The sequence below is a fragment of the Cricetulus griseus genome, chromosome X, assembly GCF_003668045.3.
Source record: "Cricetulus griseus strain 17A/GY chromosome X, alternate assembly CriGri-PICRH-1.0, whole genome shotgun sequence".
In the NCBI taxonomy this organism is placed as follows: Eukaryota; Metazoa; Chordata; class Mammalia; order Rodentia; family Cricetidae; genus Cricetulus; species Cricetulus griseus.
Genome location: NC_048604.1, coordinates 62,469,785 through 62,484,128, shown reverse-complemented (window position 1 = coordinate 62,484,128; position 14,344 = coordinate 62,469,785). Strand labels below are relative to the sequence as shown.

At 33.1% G+C, this 14,344-nt stretch overlaps 1 protein-coding gene across 2 annotated transcripts in view; it reads right to left on the bottom strand.

Moving 5' to 3' along the window:
- Nucleotides 1-14,344, bottom strand: part of LOC100751005 (bromodomain and WD repeat-containing protein 3) — a 101,712-nt gene that overhangs the window by 62,654 nt on the left and 24,714 nt on the right. For both annotated transcript variants that reach the window (XM_027433040.2, XM_027433041.2), the window contains exons 7-11: nucleotides 7,785-7,945; nucleotides 6,335-6,556; nucleotides 2,577-2,677; nucleotides 2,028-2,098; nucleotides 267-367 (exon numbers count right to left, since the gene is read on the bottom strand). In XM_027433040.2, coding sequence (XP_027288841.1) covers nucleotides 267-367; nucleotides 2,028-2,098; nucleotides 2,577-2,677; nucleotides 6,335-6,556; nucleotides 7,785-7,945 — 656 coding nt within the window. The remainder of the gene's footprint in view (nucleotides 1-266; nucleotides 368-2,027; nucleotides 2,099-2,576; nucleotides 2,678-6,334; nucleotides 6,557-7,784; nucleotides 7,946-14,344) is intronic.

The window sequence follows — 14,344 nt, the reverse complement described above, 5'->3', positions numbered from 1 at the left end:
CTGAAATTAATAACTCTTTCACTTTGACAATGAAGCTAAAAATGTACCCATTCTCAGTCTCCAGTTGTCAAACTGCACTTGAACTTCAGTTTTAATAAAACGAGCAAATCCTTCATACTTAATTATTTTAACTTTTAAAAATTATTAAGCTATCTATATATCCACATATGATTGACTTATATTGGTTTATGGTACAGATCAGAAAAGACAAGAGGGGGAGATTAAAAAATAAGGCAATATAAATAAGTTTCTTATTTTGATCTTACCGTGTGTGATTCTAATTCAGCAATTTTCTCTGGTATCTCAGAACCCAAATAGTATATTCTAATAACATGGTCAGTGCTACCTGTTGTAATGAACATACCACCTGGAAGATGAAAAACAGAACAAAACAAAACTTCTTTTACTATTTAATTTGTTTACTTTGTATTAGTAACAAGCCTTCAAGGAACACAAAATTGTCTTACAAATTCTGATGTCATACTAATATTTCAAAGAAAAATAAAATTCAAGAAAAATAAGAGAATTGTGGCTGGGTGTTGGTAGAGCATGCCTTTAATCCCAGCACTCGGGAGGCAGAGGCAGGTGGATCTCTGTGAGTTCCAGTGCCAGGATAGGCTCCAAAGCTACAGAGAAACCCTGTCTTGAAAAGGAGAGGAGAGGAGAGGAGAGGAGAGGAGAGAGAGAGAGAGAGACAGAGAGAGAGAGAGAGAGAGAGAGAATTGTGCCAATTAACACAACTAGAATTCTAGCTACTTACTAGGGAGACTACGGCAAAAAGGTTATCAGCTAAAAGTTGGCCAGGGCTTCAGAGTGACTATGTAGCCAGCCTGGGCAATTGAGTGAGAACTTGCACTCAAGTGAGGGCCAATGTGACAACTTAGTGCATTGAGGTGCTCAGGCCTGTGGATCTGAGTTCAATCCTCAAAACCACATAGTAGTGGGAGAAAACTGTCTCCCAAACACTGAACCATGACCTACCCAAATGTGCCATGGCACACACACATATACAACAAATAAATATTAAAAATTAAAGACTTCTGGCTGGGCGTGGTGGTGCATGCCTTTAATTCCAGTACTTGGTAGGCAGGGGCATGCACATCTCTCTGAGTTGGTGACCAGCCTGATCTAGAAAGCAAGTTTCAGGACAGCCAGAGCTGTTACACAGAAAAACCCTGTCTTAGGGAAGGAAAAAAAAGACCTACAGGTTTAAAAAGTTAAAAATTAATAAATAAATGAGTAAGTGAAAATGAATATAGAAGATTGTGGGTCTAGTTCAGTGGCTGAGTGTTTGCCTATCATGTTCAAGGCCTGAGTTCCAATTCTCATTACCATAGAAGACAAAGACAAAGAAAAAGACAGATGTATTTAAGATAAATATATCCTTCACCTAACAAAATTGACCAATTATACATTAAACATAGGCTTATTGATTAAAAACAATAAAGGTCAAAGCTTTTAAGAATTAACTCTATATTTTATATAGAAATACTATGCCAAAACTCTAAAAATATTTACACTTACAATTACCCCACATCTTATATATGAAGCTACAACTGTGTACACTTTGCATAAAGTTAAGCTAGGAATTTGGTTAATGGGTATTTGGGCTAGGGACTGTTTATTCTTGCCAAATACAACCAGCTATACATAACCATAACATGTATTAAGTTAAATTAAGAAAACTATTACTAGGTGCTAATTAATCAAACTGGTTCATGTAGCATATAACACATGGTTTTTAACTTTGGTAGGTTTTACTTTCTTCCATACATAATTTTTCTTCATAAAAAAATTAAATCAGCGGGCAGTGGTGGCTCATGCCTTTAATCTCACCACTTGGGAGGCAGAGGCAGGCAGATCTTGCTAAGTTCGAGGCCAGCCTAGTCTTCAAAGAGAGTTCCAGGAGAGCCTCCAAACCTACAGAGAAACCTTGTCTCAAAAAAACAAAACAAAATAAAAATTTAAATCAATCTTTTCTATATGGATGATTTTGAGTACTAAAAGCATTAAATTTTGATACATACCAGAACTGAAAGATGAACAAGATATCTGAACTCCAGGTCTGGATCTCTCAGTAAATTTTACTGGGCGATCTCTAAAGAATAAAAAAAATGTTTTTAATTCTATCAGGCTCATCTAATGGGCAAAAATCTTAGCACACTGATGAATATTGATCTACTTAGCATCAATATTATTTTTTAAAAGCTAAAGGAAAGAATCCAATACAGCTATTATCATATTTTCAGTTAGAAGTTTTTAAACCCTATAAATATAATTTATGACATCAGATGTTGACAATAGTTTTTGCAAACATATTGCTGTTATTTAATGCCATTATTATAAAATGTCCAAATACATCTTACCACACTTCCATATAAATTTCATAGCCTCAATATTGATTTTATAAAAAATTTATTTAAAAATCTCTAAACATAAAAATAAGTATGGATATAAATATACACAGGCGTATATATACTTGTACATACTTTAACACTTGAACTATTATATCACCACGTTAATAAAATATAAGCAAATTGAGTTTTCACAAATTGCTAAAATTTATTTAAACTTACCTAAACTTCATTGTTTTTACATGCCATTGCCAGAAACAAATTGTTCCATCAGCACCAGTAGAAGTGAGGTATCTAGTTGTGCCTTTAGTTGATGGACAAAACTTAAAAAGAAGAATTCAAATAAAAGATAAAGTTTGCCTGTTCAAACTATTTTGTACAAACATAAAATATAAATAAGTCATTTAAGAATTTCAGTATCAGTCCAGTGAGATGGCTGAGTGAGTAAATGTGTTTGTCAAAATGCCTGAGATCATGAGTCACAGAATCCAGACAGTTGTGCAGACCTTCACACGTATGCTGTAGCACATACATGCCTGAAGCTCACATGTACACAAAAATAACATACACACAAAGTGAAAAGAATTTCAGTATCAGAGTTTTTGTTCCTTAAATTACGTAGATAAATGGATACTTATCAAAACTTCTCAAATAATAAAACCTATAGAAAATAGCAATTGAGGGGCTGGAGAGATGATGGCTTAGTAGTTAATACTTCCTACTCTTCCAGAAGACCTAGTTTTGGTCCTCAGCACCCACATTGGGTGTTTTACCACCTCTTGAAACTCCAGTTTGAGAGTAACCAATGCCTTTTTCTGGCCCTCTCAGGCACTGCACACATACACTCAGCGCCCCTTCCCTGCACATACACATAAGAAAACTAAAAATCTTAAAATTGAAAGTAATAATTAAAACTGACATAAAATATTTCACTACTAATGTTTTAAATAATTTAACACTTTAAGAATATTTTAATGGGGAATAAATTCATAAATGCATTACTAAATCACAACAAATGTTGAAAATATGTTCATAAGAAAGAACTATGGATTTTTTTAGATAAAGTTTTGCCACGTAGCACTAGCAAGTTTACATCTTACTATGTAGATTGGCTGGCCCTGCACTTACCTCTACCTACAAAATGCTGGGATTACAGGTTATGTCACCATACTCAGCTGAATTTTGCCTTTTTAAAATTGAAATCATTCTCCATTTTTTTTCTTGAATAAAATTAAATTTATTCATATCATTTCAGTATAAACAGATTGAGAATATATACATGTAGGTAAGTTGGCAATATAAAGAATTATAAATATCCTCAATGGAACACAGATTTTGTAATAATATATTTCTCAGACCCTGACTCTTGGTATTTTATATCTCCCCAGAAGAGAATCAAAGATGGGAGGAACCATCAGTCTCCAAGATGGCTAGGAAACAGGAAAAAGTTCAAAATCAGACCCTATTTTCCAGTATGGCTATGAATTTTACAATCAAACCTGATGGCCTGAGAATATAGCTCAGTGGTAGAATAACTGAGTAACATGCACAAGGCCCTGGGTTCAATCCTTAATACCAAAATAAAAATCCCAAGTGGAGATAATAATTTCCATTGAGATATTAAGGATTAATATACCTAAGAATGATAGTTTAAACTCAAATCAAAATAAATCAATCATTATACATATTAAAATTAATTTAATTAGTTCAATCTAAAGACTTTAAGTTTGAAATAAGAATGTTCCGTTAATATTATCTATTAGCACCTAATAAAGAAAACCAAGATTCAGATAGTGTACCTTTTATATGGTTTAGATCCTCAGATAAAGAAATTTGTATTACAAAGCTTAATATGTAATCTAAAGCAGGAGTCAACAAATTATCCCCCACATATGACATTCCGGTTGCTGACTCTTTGTATAAATAAGATTTAATGGAACATAGTAACCTTATACTGTCTATGGCTATTTTATCAATTGTACGAACAAAGTTGAGTAATTTGACAAAGACTTCATGCTCTGCAAAATCTAAAATATTTACCAACCAGTCTGTGAATTTGCTGCAGATCTGTTACCCATAGGAATGGGAATATAATCTGAGAATTGCATTGTCTCAAAAAATTCTAAAACCTTTATTATGCCCATTAATTTTAAATTGCTTTATCACATGTTGACGTGTGTTGCTATGCATTAAATATATTATCTTATTTGCTAAATAATGTTAGAGATTGCTGATAGAAGCACATATATTTTTTTCTTTTTGAGACAGGGTATCTCTATTTAGTCCTAGCTGTTTTAGAATTCCCTACGTAGACCAGGTTGGCCTCAAAACTCACAGCGACCCTCTTGTCGCTAACTCCTAGGAATAAAGGCATGTGTGACCATGCCTGGCATGAAAGAAAGCCCATATATTTCTAACACATACATTGATAAAACTCTTTTAGAAAACTGAGCAAAAATAAACAGCATAAAAGGAACCTGAATTTCTATCATTCTATGGCAACCACTATTAATATTATCACTTTATTTCAATGTTATATATAAAAGAAAGGAGATAAATTGGGAGGTTGATACTCTTCGAATGAAAGAACAGTTAATAAATCCCTGATGTCCCTCCTCAGAAAGGTTCCATCATCTTTAATAACCTACTTTGTAGACCAAACCTTTAATATGTAGACTTTTGTGGAGACATACAATATACTAACTATAGTATCTTCTGAACATATGGTGATTTCATGATTTTAATTATTTCAGCATACAGGAGTACTGTGTTTACATCATTGTTGCCCCTCCCTCCAACCCTTCCTGTGCCACCCTCTCAAAGAATTATTATTTACAGCATGAAGCCATATAGACAAGGGGTAGTTGTAGAGCATGCATTAAGCCATTCCAAATTTATATATGATGCTGTGAGCTAAGAAGGCCCTCTTTAATTTGTAAGAAATGACAAAAATTGTTGGGATCAAATTTGAGGGAGAAAATTAAATTTTGAGACATCTATAGACATTCATGTAATGATGCTAAATACACAGTTGAATAGGCAAAAACGTAGCTATAAGATGGGTCCAAGATGAGGATATTTGTGTTATCAGTTTAATCAGCATATAGATGAAATTCAAATGTCAAATAGTATCATTAAGGACAGGTGTAAAATTTTTCAAAGTTCAAAGCTATATATTACACCTCAAAACAATCCACATAATAATTTAACTAATCAAAATTTTAGTTAAATTTTTTCATTCAATACAGAATGAGCACACTTTCCGCTAGATCCCTATAACTAAGTGATATGTTATTAAAATAGCACACAAACAGAACTATTATCTCTATGTAAAAGCTTAAAAGATTTTTTCTTTGATGAAACAGAATGGTAAAACTTCAGCTTCAACTTCAGCTTCGTATTGTTAAGTGCAATGGCTTTTAATATGTCAAGCACTTTCACTACCAAGATTTACTCAAAATATTATATGAACAATATATTTTATATCAAATATGAAACTGAACAAAAAACACTGAAACTAAAAATATAAAAGTTTCTTCCTCATATTAAAACTACATGTACACACACATACTAAATCTGGCAAATATCATGAATTAAATATTAACAGAGTATGCCAATATTCGTATTAGAACCCGTGTATATCCTCATTAACAGGTACAATGTGCAAGCAGGCATTCACAAGTATAATCCCTTCTTCACATATACACAAAGATAAATTTGTTGTCTCATGCTGGATTTGAAGTACCTTCTCCATTATGTTTTTTATTTATTTATTTCTACAGGCACAGGTTTATACAAAAAGGAAAAAATAAAAATATTTCTCTGCAGAAGAGAAGCAAAGCTCTAGGAGAGCATTTTCTGTTGTCATTTGTTGTGCTGTTAACTATATAATATATATCCATGTAATATATAATACATTCATAATCCAAATAAAATACTGAGCTTTATTAATATGTCAGAGGTCGTATCATCATTCTCACCTGTATGGAAGTAATAGAAGCTGAATGTCCCTGAAGGACAGCAACTGGTGCACAAGTTCGAAGACACCATACTCTCACAACTTTATCACAGCTGCCTGCAGCAATGAGAGTGTTTTCATAGTTAACAGCCATGTCAGAAATTTCAGCAGAGTGCCCTCGCAGTGTAGCCAGGAGGCGTCCATCATCTGTAGCCCAGATTTTCACCAAACAGTCATCTGAACCCTGCAGTAACACAAAAGACAGAAGATTTATAATAATGAAACAGAAACTTGCCATTTACAGCCAGAAGGAAGGCAACATTACAAAGCAAAGATTTTATTAAGGAAAACTATGTGGACCCAGTATTAAATATAAGCATAGTTTAAATGATAGCACTAAGTATTATCCAAACAGTGGCATTTGTGACAGTCTTCAAAACCGGTAATCCTAAAAATATTTAAATATATTATGCATATACTTAAGTGACTAGGTATTAAGCCATTTCTGCCGTTGCTTCTTCCTGTATGCCTAGCAGCCTCTGGCTTCATTGTCTTAATAATTTTTTTCTGAAAATATTTCAAAATTTAAGTCTATAATCTAAATTGATTTCTCTGGAAACCCAAAGGCCATTAATAATCCCTAGTGAAAATCTTTATGTTGCATTTCCCTTTAAGAATCCCAAATGAGTTTTAAATATAGTAAAATGAATTCTATTCTAACATGGTAAAGTAATTAACCTATTTATTAAAAGAACGCATGCACCATTATTATATCATCATATTCAGAGATAAGTCATCGCAGAAAATTCTACAATACAACCTAAGGAGTTATTATTTCTCAAAACATAAAGTACTTCCTTTGTTGAAGGCTATAAATAGAAAATTGAAATTGTGCTACTTCTCTCACCTCTTGCTATCAGTAATGAAGCAATCGCATCAGTATTTTTAGACATATTATTGTTATAGCTTTTACTCAAAAGCAAAGAACATGACTTAGTAAAACTTAAAATTGAGCTTTTAAAAATAACCAACACTAAAATCAAAGAAAATATCTAGTGTAAGTACAATTCTCATCAGTGTAGGATTTAACTATTTAACTATTTAATATTAACTATTTAATATTGAAGGTGATATAATTATTAAAACCAAATTTGCAGCAATTACACATGGAAAATGCCTTTTAATAAAAGCCCATTTAACAGAATAAAACAGAGTATATTTGTTTCATATAAATTAACCATCTTGAGTTTATATACACTTCTGAAGACATAATTTTTAAATAAATTTCTCAAAAGATAGTGGATACTTCATTTATATAAAATGAGAAATTATTTACAATTTCAACACACCTTTTCTTGCATTAATAAGTCCAAATAGAATGAACTACTGATAAAGTATAATACAATGGACGGAATAAAGTCTTGATTCAGTTGTGAATGTAAAATGTTACATGTCATAAATGTTTAACTCACTGTGAAAATTCGCCTCCCAGTTCGATCAAATGCTACACAGTAGACAGAAGATAAGTGTCCCAGAATTCTTTTATGCATCTTGATGTGCTGGTAAGCAGATGAGGGGAAAACATGGCTGAAGCGACTACATCCGGTTAATTGCCTGGCTGAGGTGATATTCACTGCAAATAAAATGAAACAGAAGAATGAATCTTAAAACCTAAAAGTTAAACTTAGGCCAGGCGGTGGTGGCACGTGCCTTTAATCCCAGCACTCAGGAGGCAGAGGCTGGCAGATCTCTGAGAGTTCGAGACCAGCCTGGTCTACAAGAGCTAGTTCCAGGACAGCCTCCAATGCCATAGAAAATCCCTGTCTCAAAACCTTCCCCAAAAAAAGTGAAACTTACTTTATGAAAATGTAACTATTAAAACAAGACAAAATAGGGTATACCTGCCATACCAATTTCACAAAAATGAGAGGTCTAAATTCCCTTAAGCATTTCATTATTTTCTAAACTCAACAGTACTAACAATACTGTTCAATAGTACTAACAACACGGTACTGTTAGGTCATAGGGGTCTAGTACTCTACTTGGCTTTCTGTGTTTTCTCAAGCATTCTCTTTTCCCTTTCTATGACATTGCATAGGTGTTAAGCAGCAGAACAAACAAACATATATATAAAATGTCTTTTCTGATTATCAGTTCTCACTTTTTGGATTCTAACTATAGAGTTTCTTCCACTAGTTTATTCTCATTGGACTTTTGAGGTTTTATCTCTTTCTCTCTCACAAACATGCATGCACACATATATACACAAAACAGTAACAAATAAAAAATAAGTATGTGTAATTTTAAAAATTGCCAAGATTGTAATATAACCTGAACAGCTCAACAAATACCACCTAGATTCTGTTCACTTCTAAAATAGAGATCTTGCTTCTAACATAAGGATTTTATTCATAACGTCGAGTCTCTGTATATTCAAAGTCACCTTGAGGAAAAGGGCATCTTAGCACACTGCAAAAACTGTGTGATACAAACAATAACAATTCTATCTTTAAGTACAGCAAAATTAAAGCAAAAGTCCAGTTCTTGCTAGATTAGTATAATTAGAACCATGCCACAATAGAAGTATGAATTTTTTTTAGTGGCTTAGTATATAAATAGGTATAATGTCTACCTTTCAGGAAAAAGGTACAAATACTGGCCACTTTAAAATGGCAAAATGACAAAACTATGAATTATGAATGTCATAATCAGAAAACTTTGAAAGCACATCATTAGAACATATTAGAGATCTGAACACATATACTACAAGACAATGAATAAATGAATAATGGTTAAAAAATATAAATGACAGAAAATTCATAAGGCATTGGCCATACCTTTTCAAACATTAACTTTTAACCTGCCAAAGATTGGCCCATTAACATTCTACAACAGATGAAGAGGGATTCATGAGATCCCACCCCTCCTTCAGGAGCTATTGGCAGTCAAGGGTTGCAAGGGGAGATGTTATTTTCTTCAATGGTCTAGGCATGACACACTTTTCATGCTCCTGTAAACACTGCCTCCCCATGCTCATACAATCAACCCCAATTAACTCAGCGTGTCACAAACAAAACAAAGCAAAACAAAAGTCAAAACACTGGACAAAACATGAAAATAGGAGAGGGACTTGTTGGGAAGGCAGACTGCCAAAAATACATTATTTCATACAATACACATGGATGAAATCATCAAGGAATAGAAAATTTCAGGCATGAGTCACTACTATTCACTTGATCTTTTGTTTTGTCTTTATAGCCATTTTTGTCTATTTCTGTTCTTCATTATTTCCTTTCTTTTAAGAAATTTAGGGTTACTTTAGTCTTATTTTTTCAGTTCAGTGAGGTGTTTCAGTATAGACATGGATCTTTTATATAGACATGTATTGCAATAATCTATTCTCTGGACTATATTTGTAGCTTATGGTAAGTTTGGTATCATTCCTCCACATACAGATGGAATATCTCTCATACAAAATGCTTATAAAAACAAATATTTACAATTACAGATAGGGGGTCGGGTTTCATGCATATAAATTATGAGATATCCTGAGGATGAGATTGAATCTTTACACAAAAATTAATTTTTGTGTATATACCTTATACATATACACTGAATATTTTATATTTTTAGTAGGATTGAATTCTTTTTTCTCTCCCTAGAATTTTTAATTTAAAGTCTATTTTGGCTAACATATATAGCTACTCCTATTTGTTTAATTTCCCATTAGAATGTAATATATTTTTGACTACATCTCATTAGAAGTATAGTGATTCATCTCTCTGCAATATAAAGTTGAGTATTTTTATGTAGTCAACCAGTTGATAAGAAAAATGACCATTATATCCAAAGTAATTTATAGAATCAAGTCAATCATTGTCAAAATCCCAATGACATTTCTCATAGAAGTAAGAAATAATCCTAAATCCAAATGGAACTACAAAATTTCTCAATTGTCAAAGGATTTTAGAGCAGGAAGAGTAAAGCATAAGCCATTATGGATTACAAAATACATTATAAAGCTATGATAAACAAAATAGCATGGTTCTAGCATAGAAACAATATAGTGATCAACACAAAAGGGTAGGACATTCAATAATAAGGATTTAAAATAAATTGACACTCAATAAATGTTCAAAACACAAAACAATGGGAAGAGGATAAATACATCATTAAATGTTGTTAGGGAAACAGGATATCCACATGCAAAAGAATTGGACATATCACATACAAAAATGAACTCAACATGGGTCAGTGACTTATATGTAAGCACCCAAACTATAAAGCTACTAAAACATACTTTGTACAGCACTCCAAAAACATAGGAACAAATGAGAGTACATCAAATTTAAAAAAAACTCTACAGCACAGTTCACAAATGAAGAGATCACCCACAGATTAAGAGAAAGAATGTGCAAATCACATATCTGATGAAATGTTAGTATCCAAATCACATAAGGATTACAAAGAATTCAAAGAACTTGACAACAAAACTCTGAAAATGGGCAATGAACCTGAAAAGGCATTTCTCAAATGAAGATGGAAAAAACAGCAACAAGAAAGTAAGTGCAGGGCAGTGGGATAAAGGTGCTTGTTTCCAAGCTTGAGGACCTGAATTCAATCCCATTAAAAAGAAAGCACTGATTGCCAAAAATTGTCCTTTAATTGATATACCTTGTGAAAACACACACACACACACACACACACACACACACACACACACACACACACACACACACACTAAATAAGTGTTAAGAATACATGTTAAGAGTGTGAATATCACTTTTCAGAATAGTATAGAGGTTCCTCAAAAAAAATGATGAAGTACCATATAAGGATTATATCCTACAATCTTACTTCTATAAATTAATTTGAAAGAAATGATATTGTTATGATGAAGAAATATCTGGACTACCATGTTCACTTCAGCATCATTCACAAGAGCCAAGTTATGGAAGATGTCTAGGCTTCAATAGATGAGTAGACAAAGAAGATACATGTATACACAAAGAAATACCATGTATGAGTGGGACTGAAGGACACTGTAGTAAACAGAGTAATTCATACACAAAAAGATAAAGCACGATCACATTTATGTGTGTAATCTAAATAATTTGATATAATAGTGACTGGGGGCATAGGAAACATTCAAGTATATATTTACAGGAAAATGGCTTTATGAAACATGTACTATATGAAATGAACAGGTGCCAATAGAAATAAGAATAAATATTAGAGAACCTAGTAACACAAACAGATTCTTTCTTAGTAGGTATATGAAAGCTTCTAATAATCCCCTCTTTTGTTTCTAGAAATACAAACTAATTACTTGTTGGATAGACTTGTGCAAATTTTTTTCTGGAGTAAAAGTTAAAAGTCACCACTTTCTAGTTTCTGAAACTTTTCCTTCCATGTGCATGCTTGCCCACTGGCTTGTTTCCATTTGTCCTGTCTAATTTGGCTTCATAAAGATTATCTGCCATTGAAAATAACTTTAGTAAGGTAAGCCTTTTTAAAAGCTAGATACTCATATATCATTTCTTGTTGACTGAGAAAATAAGAATGCTCATTTCTATATCTTACATTTTAGACATATTAACCTATTTCCTGATAAATAACCTACAGGTTTTAAGCATTGTTGAACTAATCTCAGAAGTTAAGAATACTAAATAATTGCTGGGCGGTGGTGGCATACTCCTTTAATCCCAGCACTTGGAAGCCAGAGGCAGGCAGTTCTCTGTGAGTTCAAATCCAGCCTGGTCTATAAGAGCTTAGTTCCAGGACAGCCTCCAAAACCACAGAGAAACCCTGTCTTAAGAAAAATAAAAAATAAAAAATACTAAATAATCTTTAAAGTAACAGGTAAATGTCGTAATTTGAAGTCTATGACAGTACACATACATCAGACTATTAATAGAGCATTTTACATGCTTAAGTCCCTCTTGATGCAGCTGAGAATCAAACGTAGATCTTACGTTACATATGCACCTGTACATCTAAGACATACTCCCAGTCCTTAAATTCTGTCTTTGTGTGTGGTAGGTAGGGTAGTGTCTCATAGCTCAGAGTAGCTTGGAACTTGCTATATAACCAAGGCTGTCTTGAAATGCTCATCCTACTGCTTCTTCCAACAAGTTCTGGGATTATAGGCATGTGCCCACCAAGCCAAGTATACTTTAGGCCTCAAGAATAGTAGGCAAGTAAACATTCTATCAACGGAGTTGACTCCTAGCACCTAATTTCCTTTTCTCCCAAAGTTATTATTTGATATACTATAATCTAAGTTAATAAAGTTTAAACTTAAATGACTTCATTTAGTCTTTGTGTGTGAGTTTGTGGAGGGTGAGGTACTAAGGATTAAAACTAGGGCCACATTTGTTATAGGCCAGCACTGTACCATTTGAGTTATATCACAACTGCCTTTTTCCACATTTTATGTTTGGGACAAGATTTCAGTACAGTACTCTGAACTCACTCTGAGCCTCAGCAGGCCTTGAACTTGCCAATCATTTACCTCAGCCTCCAAGTAGCTAGGATTACAACAGGCTTATGACACCCGATGGCACACTGAATTATTATAAGAATATGAGATTCTTGGGTTGGGTATATAGCTCAGTTGGTAGAGTGCTTGCCTAGCATGCATGAAGTTCTAGGTTCAATTTCTAATACCAAATAAAACCAGACATTGTAACACATGTCTGTAATCTTAGCATTCAGGAGGTAAAAGCAGTTGGTTCACAGAACAAAGTCACCTTGGTTACATGAGTTCAAGGCCAGCTTAGGGTACATAAGACCCTGTTAAGAACAAAAGACAATATGACTCTTGTTTTACTACTTGCTTCATATACATCTGTAAGCAATCTATCCTGTCATTTTATAAACAAAATTACCAAAAGACTGTTAAAATTCTAATGTCAGAGAACAAGAAGTTTAGAACATTTAGTTTAGAACATTTTTACATTGTGGGGTTGTATGTGCTAATTTACTCTCAAGTTCAATGCTAATGCTTAATAGTATACTCTAGGTATTAATGGGTAATAAAGAAATGTAAAAAACGGAGGCACAATGACAACAAATCAAAATCAGTCTTATTGTAAGGTTGTTATACTAAGAATACCTTAATAATATACCAGTTTATTCCCACAACAGTTTAAGACCAGTCTGTTCTCCTAAATCAATCACATAAAAACACCTAGGTCAGTAAGCAAGAAGAAATAGAAGGATTACTGAAAATGTATTACTTCTGCCACAAACACTTCAAAGTACAGGCTCATCTATTATCCTTATATATGAAAGCTAGAATACTCTTAGACTCCTCAAATATCAGGAAGCCTATGTTGAAACACACTGAAAATTATATAACAGGTTAAAAGGTCACAATGTTTAAAATTGAAAACCACTGTCAGTCATAAAATATGTCACTCTACACTAAATATGCAATCTTCCCATCTAAGCCTCCTGAGTAACAGGATTACAATATATGCTCCACACTTGGGTAGTATATTTTATATATTAATAAAAATTGGAATTACAAGCTTTGGACATGTCTTCTTATGCTATTTATTAATCTATTGAAAAACAGTTCTTTTCTGGACAATTAAATTTAAAGCACACTAAAAAGGTCTTTTTTATTGAAAACACAGACTCAATATGATTCAACCACATGAAGAAATATTTGCCTACAGGTACAATTAGAAATGCAGTATTTTTCCCACTTTCTATAGCCTTATGAAATTTTCATTGCAATCTGCATTTAAATGTAACTTGGGTTGTGATCTTGAAGTCTAAAGATAGGAAATAAAGAAGACTAAAAATACAACTGACTCGAGCTGGAAGAAAGTGCAAACCAACATTAGTGTGGATTCTAAGAAGCTTATCACAATTCCTGAGACTCTAGGGAGTAGTTTACAAGAAGACATGTTTTGACTTTCTGTTTTAAGTAGTACAGATTACAGAAGTCTACTACAGTTTGAAGGGACTTTAAAGATTAATTGTCAGCTCAAGCCCTCATTTTAAATAGAGCAAAAGCCAC